Genomic DNA, 19,854 nt, shown 5'->3' with positions numbered 1-19,854 from the left:
TTCTGAAGGAAAGCTTTGGGTGTCAGTACACTGCTAATGTGGAGCTCTGTGTGTCACTACAGTGGGGGCAGGGAGAGGGGGCTGGATGTGTCTTGAGACCCTGTCTCAGAGCTGCTTGTGTCTCTAAAGGTTGGGGAACACTGGTCTACTAGCTACTATATACAAATCCATACATCATCACGTAATAAAAAAAATGAGATCCATTCACTTCTATGAGTTAGTTTTATTATTACATACAGTTCGGGGCCATGGTGTAGCCTTTATCTTTTGTGCTATGAAAAAGAGCAAGAACTTTTATAAAAATGGAATGTAATAAAGAAGAAGCAGAAACCAGAAGAGGAATTCACATCATCCATGGACGTGGTCTGCATTCACTGTTCATGTAGATAAAATACGGCTCTAGATCAGTTCTGGAAGCAAGTCATTCTGTAGATATTTAGGTCATCTTTGGCATCTCTCTTAACAATCTCCACATTGAAATACTGAGGCAGGAGGTTCTGGAAAAAGTCCATGGTGCCGTGCTCCTTTCTCATTTTGGAAGACAATAATATGGTTGTCCGAGGGCCACAGAGATGCAGCAATGTCTGGATCAGAAGATCATAGGTTTCCTTCAAATATATAATGTCCGCTCCTAAGACAAAGTCGTAGTCTTGGGGAAAGTGTACTTGATCAATTCCCCATGACAATGCACAGACATTAGGAATGTGATCCGGGGGAACATTGGCCAATACATTTTTCTGGATCTGTGGAAGCGCATGTGGAAGATCTGTCACTGTTACATCGCCACCTTTAAGAGCACAAAGAAAGGGGTTAAACAACAGATAATAATAATAATCTTTATTTATATAGCGCCAACATATTCCGCAGCGCTTTACAGTTTAACAGTTTCAAACACAACAGACATAAGTAACAATGTTAACAATAAGTAATAAAGCAAAATAAGACGACCCTGCTCGTGAGAACTTACAATCTACAATGAGGTGGGGGAGATACAAAGTACAGGTGTGTATAGTAAGAAAACCTTCCATAGTAGTCTCAGGTAGTGGAAAGGTTAACCCCTTTGCCCCCAAGGGTGGTTTGCACGTTAATGACTGGGCCAAATTTTTACAATTCTGACCTCTGTCCCTTTATGAGGTTATAACTCTGGAACGCTTCAACAGATCCCGGTGATTCTGACATTGTTTTCTCATGACATATTGTACTTCATGTTAGTGGTAACATTTATTTGATGATATTACCTGCGTTTATTTGTGAAAAAAACGGAAAATTTGGTGAAAATTTTGAAAATTTCGCAATTTTCCAACTTTGAATTTTTATGCCCTTAAATCACAGAGATATGTCACACAAAATACTTACTAAGTAACATTTCCCACATGTCTACTTTGCATCAGCACAATTTTGGAACCAAATTTTCTTTTTTATTAGGGAGTTATAAGGGTTAAAAGTTGACCAGCAATTTCTCATTTTTAAAACACCATTTTTTTTCGGGACCACATCACATTTGAAGTCACTTGTGACATCATTCTAAAAACTGCACCCCTCAAGGTGCTTAAAACCACATTCAAGAAGTTAATTAACCCTTCAGGTGTTTCACAGGAATTTTTGGAATGTTTTTTTTTTTTAAATGAACATTTAACTTTTTTCACAAAAAAATGTACTTCTGATCCAATTTGTTTTATTTTAACAAGGGTAACAGGAGAAATTGGACCCTAAGAGTTGTTGTACAATTTGTCCTGAGTATGCCGATACCCCATATGTGGGGCGGAACCACTGTTTGGGCACATGGCAGAGCTCGGAAAGGAAGGAGTGCCATTTGACTTTTCAATGCAAAATTACCTGGAATTGAGATAGGACGCCATGTTGCATTTGGAGAGCCCCTGATGTGCCTAAACAGTGGAAACCCCCCCAAAAGTGACATTTTGGAAAGTAGACCCCCTAAGGAACTTATCTAGATGTGTGGTGAGCACTTTGAACCCCCAAGTGCTTCACTGAAGTTTATAATGTAGAGCCGTAAAAATAAAAAATCTTTTTTTTTTTTTTTATCACAAAAATGATTATTCGCCCCCAATTTTTTATTTTCCCAAGGGGGTCTGGAGAAATTGGACCCCAAAAGTTGTGCAATTTGTCTTGAGTACGCTGATACCCCATATGAGGAAGAAAACTACTGTTTGGACGCATGGCAGAGCTCGGAAGGGAAGAAGTGGTGTTTTGGAATGCAGACTTAGATGGATTGGTCTGTGGGCGTCACATTGCGTTTGCAGAGCCCCTGGTGTACCTAAACAATAGAAACCCCCAAAAGTGACCCCATATTGGAACTAGACCCCCAAAGGAACTTATCTAGATTGTGGTGATCACTTTGAACCCCCCAAGTGTTTCACTAAAGTTTATAACGCAGAGCCGTGAAAATAAACTTTTTTTTTTTTTGCACAAAATTGATTTTTCAGCCCCTAGTTTTGTATTTTCCCATGGGTAATAGGAGAAATTGGACCCCAAAAGTTGTTGTCCAATTTGTCCCAAGTACGCTGATACCCCATATGTGGGGGTAAACCACTGTTTGGACGCACGGCAGAGCTCGGAAGGGAAGGAGCACAGTTTTACTTTTTCAACGCAGAATTGTATAGATTCAGATCGGACGTCATGTTGCGTTTGCAGAGCCTCTGGTGTGCCTAAACAGTGGAAACCTCCCAATTCTAACTCCAACCCTAACCCCAACACACCCCTAACCCTAATCCTAACCCTAACCACACCCCTAACCCAACCGTAAACGTAATCCAAACCTTAACTTTAGCACCAACCCTAACCCTAATAGGAAAATTGAAATAAATACATTTTCTATTTTATTATTTTTCCTTAATTAAGGGGGTGATAAAGAGTTTTTATGATTGGCAGCTGTCACACACTAAAAGACGCTTTTTATTGCAAAAATATTTTTTGCCTTACCACATTCTGAGAGCTATAATTTTTCCATATTTTGGTCCATAGAGTCATGTGAGGTCTTGTTTTTTGCGGGATAAGTTTACATTTTTATTGGTATCATTTTCAGGCACATGACATTTTTTGATTGCTTTTTATTCCGATTTCTGTTAGACAGAATGAACAAAAACCAGCAATTTCTGAATTTCTTTGGGGGGAGGGGGGGGGAGGGCATTTATACCGTTCCGTGTTTGGTAAAATTGATAAAGCAGTTTTAGGGCCCCTTTCCACTTGTGTGAGAAAAAAACGGTCCGATTTACAGACCGAAAAAACTGATGTAACGTCTGCGAGTGCCATGCGAGTGTCATGCGATTTTTTTATCGCAACATCCGTATGACATCCGTATTGCTGTCCGATTTTTACGCACGGTTCTCCTTTGAAAAGCCGGTAATTCAGCGCAGAGTACAGTAAAATCACAGTGACAGGTTAGATGAGAGTAGATATATACACATAGAATAGGTATATATACATATATATATATGTCAGGGAGACACCTATATATATATATTTATATTTAATGCAGCGCTAGATAGCTTTAAAGCTGGTAATTCAATTACCGGCTTTTGCTTTCTCCTTCACAAACCCGACATGATAGGAGACCTGGTTTACATACAGTAAACCATCTCATATCACCATTTTTTTTGCATATTCTACACTACTAATGTTAGTAGTGTGTATATGCAAAATTTGGGCGTTCTAGCTATTATATTTAACCCCTTAAGCCCCGAGGGTGGTTTGCACGTTAATGACCGGGCCAATTTTTACAATTCTGACCACTGTCCCTTTATGAGGTTATAACTCTGGAACGCTTCAACGGATCTTGGCGATTCTGACATTGTTTTCTCGTGACATATTGTACTTCATTTTAGTAGTAACATTTATTCGATATAACTTGCGTTTATTTGTGAAAAAAACGGAAATTTGGCGAAAATTTAGAAAGTTTTGCAATTTTCCAACTTTAAATTTTTATGCCCTTAAATCACAGAGATATCTCACGCAAAATACTTAATAAGTAACATTTCCCACATGTCTACTTTACATCAGCACAATTTTGGAACCAAAATTTTTTTTTGTTAGGGAGTTATAAGGGTTAAAAGTTGACCAGCAATTTCTCATTTTTACAACACCATTTTTTTTTTAGGGACCACATCTCATTTGATGTCATTTTGAGGGGTCTATATGATAGAAAATACCCAAGTGTGAGACCATTCTAAAAACTGCACCCCTCAAGGTGCTCAAAACCACATTCAAGAAGTTTATTAACCCTTCAGGGGTTTCACCGGAATTTTTGGAATGTTTAAATAAGAATGAATATTTAACTTTTTTTCACACAAAATTTATTTCAGCTCCAATTTGTTTTATTTTACCAAGGGTAACAGGATAAAATGGACCCCAAAAGTTGTTGTCCAATTTGTCCTGAGTACGCTGATAGCCCATATGTGGGAGTAAACCACTGTTTGGGCGCATGGCAGAGCTCGGAAGGGAAGGAGCGCCATTTGACTTTTAAATGCAAAATTGACAGGAATTGAGATGGGACACCATGTTGCGTTTGGAGAGCCACTGATGTGCCTAAACATTGAAACCCCCCCACAAGTGACACCATTTTGGAAAGTAGACACCCTAAGGAACTTATCTAGATGTGTGGTGACCACTTTGACCCACCAATTGCTTCACAGAAGTTTATAATGCAGAGCCGTAAAAATAAAAAATCATATTTTTTCACAAAAATGATCTTTTCGCCCCCAATTTTTTATTTTCCCAAGAGTAAGAGAAGAAATTGGACCTCAAAAATTGTTGGCCAATTTGTCCTGAGTACGCTGATACCCCATATATGGGTGTAAACCATTGTTTGGGCGTATGGCAGAGCTCGGAAGGGAAGGAGCGCCATTTGACTTTTCAATGCAAAATTGACTGGAATTGAGATGGGACGCCATGTTGCGTTTGGAGAGCCCCTGATGTGCCTAAACATTGGAACCCCTCACAAGTGACACCATTTTGAAAAGTAGACCCCTTAAGGAACTTATCTAGATGTGTGGTGAGCACTTTGACCCAACAAGTGCTTCACAGAAGTTTATAATGCAGAGCCGTAAAAATAAAAAATCTTATTTTTTCACAAAAATGATCTTTTCGCCCCCAATTTTTTATTTTCCCAAGGGTAAGAGAAGAAATTAGACCACAAAAGTTGTTGTGCAATTTGTCCTGAGTGCGACGATACCCCATATGTGGGGGTAAACCACTTTTTGGGTGCATAGCAGAGCTCGGAAGGGAAGGAGCGCCATTTGACTTTTCAATGCAAAATTGACTGGAATTAAGTTGGGACGCCATGTTGGTTTGGAGAGCCCCTGATGTGCCTAAACATTAAAACCCCCCACAAGTGACACCATTTTGGAAACTAGACCCCATAAGGAACTTATCTAGATGTGTTTTGAGAGCTTTGAACCCCCAAATGTTTCACTACAGTTTATAACGCAGAGCCGTTAAAATAATTTATTTTTTTTTTTCGCAAAAATTATTTTTTAGCCCCCAGTTTTGTATTTTCACAAGGGTAACATAATAAATTGGACCCCAAAAGTTGTTGTCCAATTTGTCCTGAGTACGCTGATACCCCATATGTGGGGGGGAACCACTGTTTGGGCGCATGGCAGAGCTCGGAAGGGAAGGAGCGCCATTTGGAATGCAGACTTAGATGGATTGGTCTGCAGGAGTCACGTTGCATTTGCAGAGCCCCTGATGTACCCAAACAGTACAAACCCCCCACAAGTGACCCCATATTAGAAACTAGACCTCCCAAGGAACTTATCTAGATGTGTTGTGAGAACTTTGAACCCCTAAGTGTTTCACTACAGTTTATAACGCAGAGCCGTGAAAATAAAAATTCTTTTTTTTTTTCACAAAAATGATTTTTTAGTCCCAGCTTTGTATTTTTACAAGGGTAACAGAATAAATTGGACCCCAAAAGTTGTTGTTCAATTTGTCCTGAGTACGCTGATACCCCGTATGTGGGGGGGAACCACTGTTTGGGCGCATGGCAGAGCTCGGAAGGGAAGGAGCGCCATTTGGAATGCAGACTTAGATGGATTGGTCTGCAGGCGTCACGTTGCATTTGCAGAGCCCCTGATGTACCCAAACAGTAGAAACCACCCACAAGTGACCCCATATTGAAACTAGACCTCCCATGGAACTTATCTAGATGTGTTGTGAAAACTTTGAACCCCCAAGTGTTTCACTACAGTTTACAACGCAGAGCCGTGAAAATAAAAAATCCTTTTTTTTCCCACAAAAATGATTTTTAGCCCCCCAAATTTTTATTTTCCCAAGGATAACAAGAGAACTTGGACCCATAAAGTTGTTGTCCAATTTGTCTCGAGTACGATGATACCCCATATGTTGGGGTAAACCCCTGTTTGGGCGCACGGGAGAGCTCGGAAGTGAAGGAGCACTGTTTTACTTTTTCAATGCAGAATTGGCTGGAATTGAGATCGGACGCCATGTCGCGTTTGGAGAGCCCCTGATGTGTCTAAACAGTGGAAACCCCCAATTATAACTGAAACCCTAATCCAAACGCACCCCTAACCCTAATCCCAACTGTAACCCTAACCACACACCTAACCCTGACACACCCCTAATTCTAATCCCAACCCTAATCCCAACCGTAAATGTAATACAAACCCTAACCCTAACCCTAGCCCTAACCCTAACCCTAATGGGAAAATGGAAATAAATACATTTTTTTTAATTTTATTATTTTTCCCTAAGGCTAGGTTCACATTGCATTAGGGAAATCCGTTTAGCACTAGCGGATTGCGCTAACGCAATGTCTTTTTAGGTGTCGTGTTTAGTGGTCGCGTTAACGTCCCCGCTCTGGAAGATCGGGGATCGGACCTCGGGCGCGCCGCGGACGCTGCAAGCAGCGTCTGAGGCGCGCCACAAAAGAACGGCACCTTGCTAGCGCGAGCCGAAAATGGCACGCTCTAGCGATGCGCTACACCCGAAAATCACATTGCTGTCAATGGTTGTGCTAACGGACCCGTTGCACGGCGTTAATTGTGACATTTTCGCCGTGCAACGCTGTCCGTTAGCGTTAACCCATTAACGCAATGTGAACCTAGCCTAACTAAGGGGGTGATGAAGGGGGGTTTGATTTACTTTTATAGCGAGTTTTTTATATCGGATTTTTATGATTGGCAGCCGTCACACACTAAAAGACGCTTTTTATAGCAAAAAAGTTTTTGCGTCTCCACATTTTGAGACCTATAATTTTTCCATATTTTGGTCCACAGAGTCATGTGAGGTCTTGTTTTTTGCGGGACGAGTTGACGTTTTTATCGGTTACATTTTCGGACATGTGACAGTTTTTGATCGCTTTTTATTCCGATTTTTTGTGAGGCAGAATGACCAAAAACCAGCTATTCATGAATTTCTTTTGGGGGATGCGTTTATACCGTTCTACGTTTGGTAAAATTGATAAAGCAGTTTTATTCTTCGGGTCAGTACGATTACAGCGATACCTCATTTATATCATTTTTTTTATGTTTTGGCGCTTTTATACGATAAAAGCTATTTTATAGAAAAAATAATTATTTTGGCATCGCTTTATTCTCAGGACTATAACTTTTTTATTTTTTTGGTTATGATGCTATATGGCGGCTCGTTTTTTGCGGGACAAGATGACGTTTTCAGAGGTACCATGGTTATTTATATCCGTCTTTTTGATCGCGTGTTATTCCACTTTTTGTTCAGCATTATGATAATAAAGCGTTGTTTTTTGGCTTGTTTTTTTTTTTTTTTTCTTACGGTGTTCACTGAAGGGGTTAACTAGTGGGCCAGTTTTATAGGTCGGGTCGTTACGGACGCGGCGATACTAAATATGTGTACTTTTATTGTTTTTTTTGTTTTTTTTTTATGTAAAGAAATGTATTTATGGGAATAATATTTTTTTTTTTCTGCTTTATTTAGTAATTTTTTTTTTATTTTTTTTTACAAGTGTGGAAATTTTTTTTTTAACTTTTTCACTTTGTCCCAGGGGGGGACATCACAGATCACCGATCTGACAGTGTGCACAGCACTCTGTTAGATCGGTGATCTAACATACAGCCGGGCAGGATTAGAGCTGCAGCTGCAGCCTGATCCTGACCCGGAAGTGCTCCCTGCAGGACCCGGATGCAGCCCGGCGGCCATTTTGGATCCGGGGACTGCAGGGAGAAGACGCTCGGTACACGGTGAGCACATCACCGTGTACCGATCGTCTCAGGGAAGCCCGCAGGGAGCCCCCTCCCTGCGCGATGCTTCCCTGCACCGCCGGCACACCGCGATCATCTTTGATCGCGGTGTGCCGGGGGTTAATGTGCCGGGAGCGGTCCGTGACCGCTCCTGGCACATAGTGCCGGATGTCAGCTGCGATAGGCAGCTGACACCCGGCCGCGATCGGCCGCGCTCCCCCCGTGAGCGCGGCCGATCGCATATGACGTACTATCCCGTCCATGGGAATTAAGTCCCAGGTCACCTGGACGGGATAGTACGTCATATGGGATTAAGGGGTTAAGGGTTAAATGGCGGAAAAAATTGGCGTGGGCTCCCGCACAATTTTCTCCGCCAGAGTAGTAAAGCCAGTGACTGAGGGCAGATATTAATAGCCTGGAGAGGGTCCATGGTTATTGGCCCCCCCCTGGCTAAAAACACCTGCCCCCAGCCACCCCAGAAAAGGCACATCTGGAAGATGCGCCTATTCTGGCACTTGGCCACTCTCTTCCCATTCCCGTGTAGCGGTGGGATATGGGGTAATGAAGGGTTAATGCCACCTTGCAATTGTAAGGTGACATTAAGCCTAATTAATAATGGAGAGGCGTCAATTATGACACCTATCCATTATTAATCCAATTGAAAGAAAGGGTTAAAAAAATACACACACATTATTAAAAATTATTTTAATGAAATAAAAACAAAGGTTGTTGTAATTTTTTATTTAACGCCCAATCCACTCAGTGAAGACCCTCGTTCTGTGACAAAAAAAAAATAATAAACCAACAATATACTTACCTTCCACAGATCTGTAAAGTCCAACGATGTAAATCCTTCTGAAGGGGTTAAAACATTTTGCAGCCAGGAGCTTTGCTAATGCAATGCTACTCCTCGCTGCAAAACCCCGGGGAATGAGTCTAAATATAGATCAATGAGCTAGATTTAGCTTCATTTGCGGTGAGGCGCCCTCTGCTGGCTGTTCATAGATCGTGGGAACTTTCCTAGAAAGCCTGGGAGCTGGTGATATGAGATGGTTTACTGTATGTAAACCAGGTCTCATATCATGTCGGGTTTGTGAAGGAGAAAGCAAAAGCCGGTAATTGAATTACCAGCTTTAAAGCTATCTCACGCTGCATTAAATATAAATATATATATATAGGTGTCTCCCTGACATATATATATGTATATATACCTATTCTATGTGTATATATCTACTCTCATCTAACCTGTCAGTGTGATTTTACTGTACTCTGCGCTGAATTGCCGGCTTTTCTAAGGACACGGGTGCGTAAAAATCGGACAGCACTCGCATGGTGCGAGTGCTGTGCGTTTTTTTTCTCGCACCCATTGACTTGCATTGGCGAGTCTCGTCCGAGAATCTCAGCAATACGCAGCATGCTGCGATTTTTTTCTCAGCCGACACAGATTTTTCTCAGTCCGATTTCGGCTGGGAAAAAAAAAAAAAAATCGCAAATGGAGTGTCACATATTGATTAACATTGGTCCGAGTGCAATCCGATTTTTAATCGGATTGCACTCGTCCGTTTTCCTAGCAAGTGGAAAGGGGCCCTTATTCTTTGGGTCAGTACGATTACAGCGAAACCTTATTTATAAATTTTTTTATTTTTTTTTTGGCGCTTTTATACAATAAAAACTTTTCAGAATAAAGCGATGCAAAAATAATTATTTTTTCTATAAGACTATAATTTTTTTTTTTAGCTGACAACGCTGTATGGCTCGTTTTTTGCGGGACAAGATGACATTTTCGGCAGTACAAGGTTTATTTATATATGATCGCATGTTATTCCACTTTTTGTTCAGCAGTATGAAGATAAAGCATTGTTTTTTGCCTCTTTTTTTTTTTACGGTGTTCACTGAAGGGGTTAACTAGTGGGACAGTTTTATAGGTCGGGTCGTTACGGACGCGGCGATACTAAATGTGTGTACTTTTATGGTTTTGCTTTTTATTTACATAAAGAAATGTATTTATTGGAATAATATTTTTTTTTGTATTTATTTATTGAGGATTTTTTTTTTTTTACACATGTAAAAAAAATTTTTTAACTTCGTCCCAGTGTGGGACATCATGGTAAAGTGTCAGATCGCTGATCTGACACTTTGCAATGCACTGTGTCAGATCAGCGATCTGACAGGCACTGCAGGAGGCTTGCGTCTGCTCTGAGCATGATCATGTTTAATCGCAGTGTTCCGGGGATCAATGTGCCAGGAGCAGTCCGTGACCGCTCCTGGCACATAGTGCCGGATGTCAGCTGTGATAGTCAGCTGACACCCGGCTGCGCTCCCTCCGTGAGCCCAGTTCACCTCGACGGGATAGTACGTCTAAGGTCAGATAGGGGTTAATGCCACTCACTGGAGTTCTATGGCATATGTGGGTAATATGTTATACGGTTATTTACCATGTAATTCTGTAATATGGAGACAATTTAGAGAAGGGTCGTCAGCAGTAGCGATGTGTGGACCTGTGTATGCTCAGGTTTGCAGGGTTCGGACGGATTGTTTAAAAAGTCTGGTTCAGGACTTAAACTTGATCCCGCACACCGAACCCAATATAAGTCAATGGGGACCTGAACTTCAGTGCTGTAAAATGGTCGGAGTTAGGCTAGGTTCACATTGCGCTAGGTGAGTCCGTCTAACGGACACGTTTTTAAGTAGTGAAAACGCAATATAACGGACATACTAACGCACCCATAGACTTGCAAGAAGGCTGCAAAAAGAAGAGAAATGGGGGAATGAGCAGGACAATTGCTCTCCAACCAAATGTGGATAGGGAAATTACTTAAAGGGATTGTCTACTACTAGGACAACCTCTTCTTGATTAACCCCTTTACCCCCAAGGGTGGTTTGCACGTTAATGACCAGGCCAATTTTTACAATTCTGACCACTGTCCCTTTATAAGGTTATAACTCTGGAACGCTTCAATGGATCCTGGTGATTCTGACATTGTTTTCTCGTGACATATTGTACTTCATGACAATGGTAAAAATTATTTGATAGTACCTGCGTTTATTTGTGAAAATAACGGAAATTTGGCGAAAATTATGAAAATTTCGCAATTTTCCAACTTTGAATTTTTATGCAATTAAATCACAGAGATATGTCACACAAAATACTTAATAAGTAACATTTCCCACATGTCTACTTTACATCAGCACAATTTTGGAACCAAAATTTTTTTTTGTTAGGGAGTTATAAGGGTTAAAAGTTGACCAGCAATTTCTCATTTGTACAACACCATTTTATTTTAGGGACCACATCTCATTTGAAGTCATTTTGAGGGGTCTATATGATAGAAAATACCCAAGTGTGACACCATTCTAAAAACTACACCCCTCAAGGTGCTCAAAACCATATTCAAGAAGTTTATTAACCCTTCTGGTGCTTCACATGAATTTTTTGAATGTTTAAATAAAAATGAACATTTAACTTTGTTTCACAAAAAATTTAATTCAGCTCCAATTTGTTTTATTTTACCAAGGGTAACAGGAGAAAATGGACCCCAAACATTGTTGTACAATTTGTCCTGAGTATGCCAATACCCCACATGTGGGGGTAAACCACTGTTTGGGCGCATGGCAGAGCTCGGAAGCGAAGGAGTGCCATTTGACTTTTCAATGCAAAATTGACTGGAATTGAGATGGGACGCCATGTTTCGTTTGGAGAGCCCCTGATGTGGCTAAACAGTAGAAACCCCCCACAAGTGACACCATTTTGGAAAGTAGACCCCCTTAGGAACTTATCTAGATGTGTGCTGAGCGCTTTGACCCACCAAGGGCTTCACAGAAGTTTATAATGGAGAGCCGTAAAAATAAAACAAAAATTTTTTCCCACAAAAATTATTTTTTAGCCCCCAGTTTTGTATTTTCCCGAGGGTAACAGGAGAAATTCGACCCCACAATTTGTTGTCCAATTTGTCCTGAGTGCGCTGATACCCCATATGTGGGGGGGAACCACTGTTTGGGCGCATGGGAGGGCTCGGAAGGGAAGGAGCTCCATTTGGAATGAGGACTTAGATGGAATGGTCTGCAGGTGTCACATTGCATTTGCAGAGCCCCTAATGTACCTAAACAGTAGAAACCTCCCACAAGTGACACCATTTTGGAAACTAGACCCCCTAAGGAACTCATCTAGATGTGTTGTGATAGCTTTGAACCCCCAAGTGTTTCACTACAGTTTGTAACGCAGAGCCGTGAAAATTAAAAAAAAACATCTTTCCCCCCAAAATTATTTTTTAGCCCCCAGTTTTGTATTTTCCCGAGGGTAAGAGGAGAAATTCGACCCCAAAAGTTGTTGTCCAATTTGTCCTGAGTACGCTGATACCCCGTATGTTGGGGGAAACCAACGTTTGAGCGCATGGCAGAGCTCGGAAGGGAAGGAGCGCCATTTGGAATGAGGACTTAGATGGAATGGTCTGCAGGTGTCACATTGCATTTGCAGAGCCCCTAATGTACCTAAACAGTAGAAACCTCCCACAAGTGACCCCATATTGGAAACTAGACCCCCCCAGGGAACTAATCTAGATGTGTTGTGAGAACTTTGAACCCCCAAGTGTTTCACTACAGTTTATAACGCAGAGCCGTGAAAATAAAAAATCTTTTTTTTTCCCACAAAAAATATGTTTTAGCCCCGAGTTTTGTATTTTCCCAAGGGTAGCAGGAGAAATTGGACCCCAAAAGTTGTTGTCCTATTTGTCCTGAGTACGCTGATACCCCATATGTTGGGGTAAACCCCTGTTTGGGCACACAGGAGAGCGCGGAAGGGAAGAAGCACTGTTTTACTTTTTCAACGCAGAATTGGCTGGAATTGAGATCGGACGCCATGTCGCGTTTGGAGAGCCCCCGATGTGCCTAAACAGTGGAAACCCCCCAATTATAACTGAAACCCTAATCCAAACACATCCCTAACCCTAATCCCAACAGTAACCCTAACCACACCTCTAACCCTGACACACCCCTAACCCTAATCCCAACCCTATTCCCAACCGTAAATGTAATCTAAACCCTAACTGTAACTTTAGCCCCAACCCAAACTGTAGCCCTAGCCCTAACCCTAGCCCTAACCCTAGCCCTAACCCTAGCCCTAGCCCTAATGGGAAAATGGAAATAAATACATTTTTTTTTATTTTTCCCTAACTAAGGGGGTGATGAAGGGGGGTTTGATTTACTTTTATAGCGGGTTTTTTAGCGGATTTTTATGATTGGCAGCCGTCACACACTGAAAGACGCTTTTTATTGCAAAAAATATTTTTTGCGTTACCACATTTTGAGAGCTATAATTTTTCTATATTTTGGTCCACAGAGTCATGTGAGGTCTTGTTTTTTGCGGGACGAGTTGATGTTTTTATTGGTAACATTTTCGGGCACGTGACATTTTTTGATCGCTTTTTATTCCGATTTTTGTGAGGCAGAATGACCAAAAACCAGCTATTCATGAATTTCTTTTGGGGGAGGCGTTTATACCGTTCCGCGTTTGGTAAAATTGATGAAGCAGTTTTATTCTTCGGGTCAGTACGATTACAGCGACACCTCATTTATATCATTTTTTTATGTTTTGGCGCTTTTATACGATAAAAACTATTTTATAGAAAAAATAATTATTTTTGCATCGCTTTATTCTCAGGACTATAACTTTTTTATTTTTTTGCTGATGATGCTGTATGGCGGCTCGTTTTTTGCGGGACAAGATAACGTTTTCAGCGGTACCATGGTTAGTTATATCTGTCTTTTTGATCGCGTGTTATTCCACTTTTTGTTCGGCGGTATGATAATAAAGCGTTGTTTTTTGCCTCGTTTTTTTTTTTTTTTTCTTACGGTGTTTACTGAAGGGGTTAACTAGTGGGCCAGTTTTATAGGTCGGGCCGTTACGGACGCGGCAATACTAAATATGTGTACTTTTATTGTTTTTTTTTTTTATTATTTAGATAAAGAAATGTATTTATGGGAATAATATTTTTATTTTTTTTTCATTATTTTGGAATATTTTTTTTTATTTTTTTTTACACATTTGAAATTTTTTTTTTTTACTTTTTTACTTTGTCCCAGGGGGGGACATCACAGATCAGTGATCTGACAGTTTGCACAGCACTCTGTCAGATCACTGATCTGACATGCAGCGCTGCAGCCTTCACAGTGCCTGCTCTGAGCAGGCTCTGTGAAGCCACCTCCCTCCCTGCAGGACCCGGATCCGCGGCCATCTTGGATCCGGGGCTGGAGGGAGCAGGGAGGGAGGTGAGACCCTCGCAGCAACGCGAACACATCGCGTTGCTGCGGGGGGCTCAGGGAAGCCCGCAGGGAGCCCCCTCCCTGCGCGGTGCTTCCCTGCACCGCCGGCACATCGCGATCATCTTTGATCGCGGTGTGCCGGGGGTTAATGTGCCGGGGGCGGTCCGTGACCGCTCCTGGCACATAGTGCCGGATGTCAGCTGCGATAAACAGCTGACACCCGGCCGCGATCGGCGGCGCTCCCCCCGTGAGCGCTGCCGATCGCATATGACGTACTATTGCGTCCTTGGGAAGTAAAGCCCACCCCACATGGACGCAATAGTACGTCTAATGGCAGAAAGGGGTTAAAGTGTTGGCACCCATAAAATAATAAAGCGTACACTCGCTTCCAGTGCCAGCGCTGTTCCCGCGGTGTTGGCACTTGCTCTCCTGGAGCTCCCATGCGGTTGTTGTGACATGAGACCCCGGCACCCAATCAGCGTTAGCGTCACGGTCTCCGCCTTCGGACAAATCGAACATGAAGAGGACGTCCGGGCTGCAGCTGCTTTTTGACTTCCTCTTCATTATCAATTGGACAGGAGGCGGGTGCAGTGATGCCAGCGCTGACTGAGGGCCAATGTCACAACAGCATGGGAGCCCCGGGAGAGCTAGCATGGGAGGCGAGTATAAGATTTATTATTTTATGGGCGCCAAGCGAGGGGTATGACAAGAAGTTGTCATAGTAGTGGACAACTTCTTTTAAGGGGTTCTGTCACCATAGCAATCATGGTAAAATAGGAAGTATATGAATAACATTCAAATTTTAATAGTGTCCTCACAGAGATTGAGGTTTGCTACCACCAGTCTAATTAAACATTTCACGCACAAAGCATGGGGCTCAGGACCCCTTCAAAAGCAGCTTATAAATTTCACCCACAGTGCACAGTACCACACAGCTCCAAAATGTCAGCTTCATTAGGCTTCTTTCACACTTGCGTCAGTACGGGTCCGTCGCTAAGCGTCGGACCGACGTACGTTGTGAACATTTGGCACAACGTGGGCAGCGGATGCAGTTTTTCAAAGCATCCACTGCCCATTCTAAAGTCCCGGGGAGGAGGGGGCGGAGTTCCGGCAGCGCATGCGTGATCGGAAATGCAGGACCCGACATATGAAAAAACGTTCCCTTGAACGTTTTTTCGTGACGACTGTCCGCCAAAACACGACGCATCCAGTGCATGACGGACGCGACCTATGGCCATACGTCGCGATCCGTCGGCAATACAAGTCTATGGGAAAAAACGCATCCTGCGGGCACATTTGCAGGATGCGTTTTTTTCCCCAAAACGACGCATTGCGACGGAGGTCAAACAACGCAAGTGTGAAAGTAGCCTTAGCCTTCATTACAAATGCCACCGAGGGTAGTTTGCAGAGGACAGAAGCAGACGTGTCCTTACAAAGCTCATGTAATTCCCCTAAAAAAGCAACTTTAGCATACAAGAAAATTGGATTTTCTTGGGATATATAGCATTGCAACAACTTCTGGACCATGTCAGGAATGATGGACAAGAAACAAGTGGATTTATTGAAGAAAAAGGACTTTAAATGGAGGAAGAATGGAGGTGTTAGAGCCGGTAGCTCATCTCCTTTGTCTGCTGCTGGGATGTCATCAGCATGCAGGGAGAAGCATGCAGATTCCAATGGAAATGGCCATGGAGGCTCCTATTTCACTGGAGTTGAAAAGACAAATACTCAGAGACCTGGCTTTCATTCTTAAAGGGAACCTGTCACCTGAATTTGGCGGGACTGGTTTTGGGTCATATGGGCGGAGTTTTCGGGTGTTTGATTCACCCTTTCCTTACCCGCTGGCTGCATGCTGGCTGCAATATTGGATTGAAGTTCATTCTCTGTCCTCCATAGTACACGCCTGCACAAGGCAAGATTGCTTTGCGCAGGCGTGTACTATGGAGGACAGAGAATGAACTTCAATCCAATATTGCAGCCAGCATGCAGCCAGCGGGTAAGGAAAGGGTGAATCAAACACCCGAAAACTCCGCCCATATGACCCAAAACCATTCCTGCCAAATTCAGGTGACAGAGTCCCTTTAAAAGCCTTGTAAACATTTAAATACTATCTATTCCTGCGGTGGCGAGGCTTTTTGGGGCGTCGCCGGCACGCCTGACACCAGGTAGAAGAAATGGCAAGGGCACTGCAATCTCCACATCAGCCGAAGGAGAGCGGGGGTAACGCCGGGTTAATGCGGCCAGGACATCAGCTTGAGTGCAGGTGAGCACATCGCAGCCGCAGGATCCTGAGCGGAGAAGCACCGCTGATCAGATGACAGGGGAACCCTCCGGGGTTACCCCACACCAGTGAGGATTTCTTATGCCCCCTTGCTGGGCACAGAGAAGATGCCGAGAGAGTGCTGCCTTTACTGGTGGCGGGTCACCTCTGCAGAACACTGCGGGGTGCCCGCTCCTGTCTCAGCATTCGGGAGGCTAACAGGGAAGGCCAACAGGGATACCCTGGACCAGGGGCACCCGGGAGCGAGGCTTCTTAATAAGAGCAGTGCCTCCTCTCCAGGTGCTGAAGAAAATGACGGACATCAGCATAATGTGGTGGTGACCAGGAATGAGTCACCACTGCAGCATACTCCTGTCCCGATGCCTGAAGAGCCTTATGAAGCTTTGCCAGTGCACCGGGGGCAGGGACTGGAGACCCTTATTGTTAACACTCCATCCTCATCAGCTGATGGGTAGAGAAGAAGAGGCAGGGACACAAAAAGAGGCAGGGAGTGAGTCTCAGCTGCAGGAGCGCGGCAACGCACAGCTTCCCCCTTTTCTAATAAAGACTTGTGCCACCCCTAGATCACCAGGGATTTGTACAAAAATTGACAAACCTAGTGCTGGGCCCGGGCCACAAGATGGGACTATGCAGGAGTCCCTCAGACGTAGCCCCGAACCTGTCACAGCAAGAATTTACCTCCTCCCCCCTCTCAGACCAGGAACAATGATGCATAATGGCTCCCATTCCCCATCAGGGGTGTGTGCCACCCCTAAATCATCGTACATCACAGCCCAGGGTCCTTGTTGTGAATTCGGTGGCTGAATTCACTCCTGTGGTCACAAGTGGTACTGCAGCTTCTGAGCTTCCTCCCTCAGGTGTTCTGGTGAGCTCGTTAACTGCTTCATTACTTAACTCCGCCTGATGCTGCTATCCTTGCTCCTTGTCAATGTTTCAGTGTTGGATCTGAGCTTCTCCTGATTGTTCCTGTGACCTGCTGCTCTGTATAGCTAAGTGCTTTTTGCTTTTTTGTTGCTTTTTTTCTGTCCAGCTTGTCTTTTGTTTTGCTGGAAGCTCTGAGACGCAAAGGGTGTACCGCCGTGCCGTTAGTTCGGCACGGTGGGTTTTTTTTTGCCCCCTTTGCGTGGTTTTGCTTTAGGGTTTTTTGTAGACTGCAAAGTTCGCTTTACTGTCCTCGCTCTGTCCTAGAATATCGGGCCCCACTTTGCTGAATCTATTTCATCCCTACGTTTTGTCTTTTCATCTTACTCACAGTCATTATATGTGGGGGGCTGCCTTTTCCTTTGGGGAATTTCTCTGGGGCAAGTCAGGCCTATTTTTCTATCTTCAGGCTAGCTAGTTTCTTAGGCTGTGCCGAGTTGCCTAGGTAGTTGTTAGGCGCAATCCACAGCCGCTTTTAGTTGTGTTTAGGATAGGATCAGGTGTGCAGTCTACAGAGTTTCCACGTCTCAGAGCTCGTTCTTGTATTTTTGGGTATTTGTCAGATCACTGTGTGCGCTCTGATCGCTAAGCACACTGTGTTTCTGGATTGCCTTCATAACACCTGTCATTAGCAAACATAACAGGTCCTAACTGTAAGAAGGGACTCGAGTCCCTCAAATAAATCGCCTGACCTGTTACAGAGATATACCTCCCCCCATTCCCCAGACCGGAGAGAATGGAACAGTGGCTCACATAACCAAACTTTATAAAAGGCTTGTGCCACCCCTAAATCATTAAATAGTACACTAGGAATTAAGGGGATCACAGCCCATGGTCTTTACTGCTAGAAGGGACCATGCACAAGTCCCTTAGATAATTCACCTGACCTGTCAAGCTTGTTTTATAAAAGGAGAAATGTATCATCTCTAAGCATTTTAGTCTGGAAACTAAATCTACAGGAACCACTTTTGGGGACATCTTTTTATTGCAAGATGGCACAGAGTTCACCAATAGAGTAATGGACGTAATAGAACAAAGGATCTCTAATTCCTTTGCTACCGCATCTTTTGATTTTTCACGATTTGGTACACTTATACCATATGTTAAGGAGACTGGGACTGATGTGGGAAGCTCAAAAAATCTCCATGAAAGGGAATCTGTCACCCCATTTTTGGCCTATAAGCTAAGGACACCGCCATCAGGGGCTTATCTACAGCATTCTGTAATGCTGTAGATAAACCCCCCGATGTAACCTGAAAGATAAGCGAAACAAGTTAAATTATACTCACCCACTTGACGATAACTCTATATACATTGGCTATCATACAAGGGACAAATTGCCATATGATGAAAACCACAGCGTAAGTTCTTCTTTTGATTCAAATCGGGAAGGTTCAGAAACATTGGATTATTCTGAGATTTCATCAACACATAGTTCTGACAGGGAGAATTCACAAGACAGTATTGAGTGCACCTTTAGCCGGAGCATAATAAACCAAGATTGTATTTCTTTGGTCGACAATATAGTGGCCCCTGACGATTCACCTTCGGAAGAGTTTATAACAAATATCTGATACATTTTTTTTTTTAACAATTTTCAGCATTCCTCAGGACAACTTTGGGAACCGAGAGAGAGGAGAACAGAGACTAATGCAATATCATCTGGACATTCTCCAATAAACAAGAATAAAGCTTCAGAGAATTATATAAAAGAAATTATGAAATAAACCATTTCCATTACATGCAAAGGTACTGACACAAACCCTTACAACATCCTAGTCTCAATGTCGAACTCACCAAAAATAACGGAAAATATTCAAGACCAAAACAAATTTTCAATATCCAATGCTTTCCATATTCAGACAGCCTTTGAAGACTCTTTGAAACAACTACACAAGGATATTTTGTCTTTTAACCCCTTCATGATCTTGGGATTTTCTGTGTTCGTTTTTCGCTCCCCTCCTTCCCAGAGCCATAACGTTTTTATTTTTCCATCAATATGGCCGTGTGAGGGCTATTTTTTTTTGCGGGATGAGTTGTACTTTTGAACGACATCATTGGTTTTTACCATGTTGTGTACTAGAAAATGGGGAAAAAAATTCCAAGTGCGGTGAAATTGCAAAAAAGTGCAATCCCATGCATGTATTTTGTTTGACTTTTTTGCTAGGTTCACTAAATGCTAAAACGGACCTGCCATTATGA

At 42.8% G+C, this 19,854-nt stretch overlaps 1 protein-coding gene across 1 annotated transcript in view; it reads right to left on the bottom strand.

Moving 5' to 3' along the window:
• Positions 1-203: 203 nt before the first annotated feature.
• The window catches only part of EEF1AKMT3 (EEF1A lysine methyltransferase 3), a 56,717-nt gene continuing 37,066 nt past the window's right edge, over positions 204-19,854 (bottom strand). The window contains exon 3 of the mRNA XM_069758606.1: positions 204-787. Within this exon, the coding sequence (XP_069614707.1) occupies positions 405-787 (383 nt within the window). The 3' untranslated portion in view covers positions 204-404. The remainder of the gene's footprint in view (positions 788-19,854) is intronic.

This window comes from Ranitomeya imitator, chromosome 3 (genome assembly GCF_032444005.1).
Source record: "Ranitomeya imitator isolate aRanImi1 chromosome 3, aRanImi1.pri, whole genome shotgun sequence".
NCBI lineage: Eukaryota > Metazoa > Chordata > Amphibia > Anura > Dendrobatidae > Ranitomeya > Ranitomeya imitator.
Note: the sequence above shows the minus strand (reverse complement) of the source record. Positions and strands in the feature narration are given on the sequence as shown.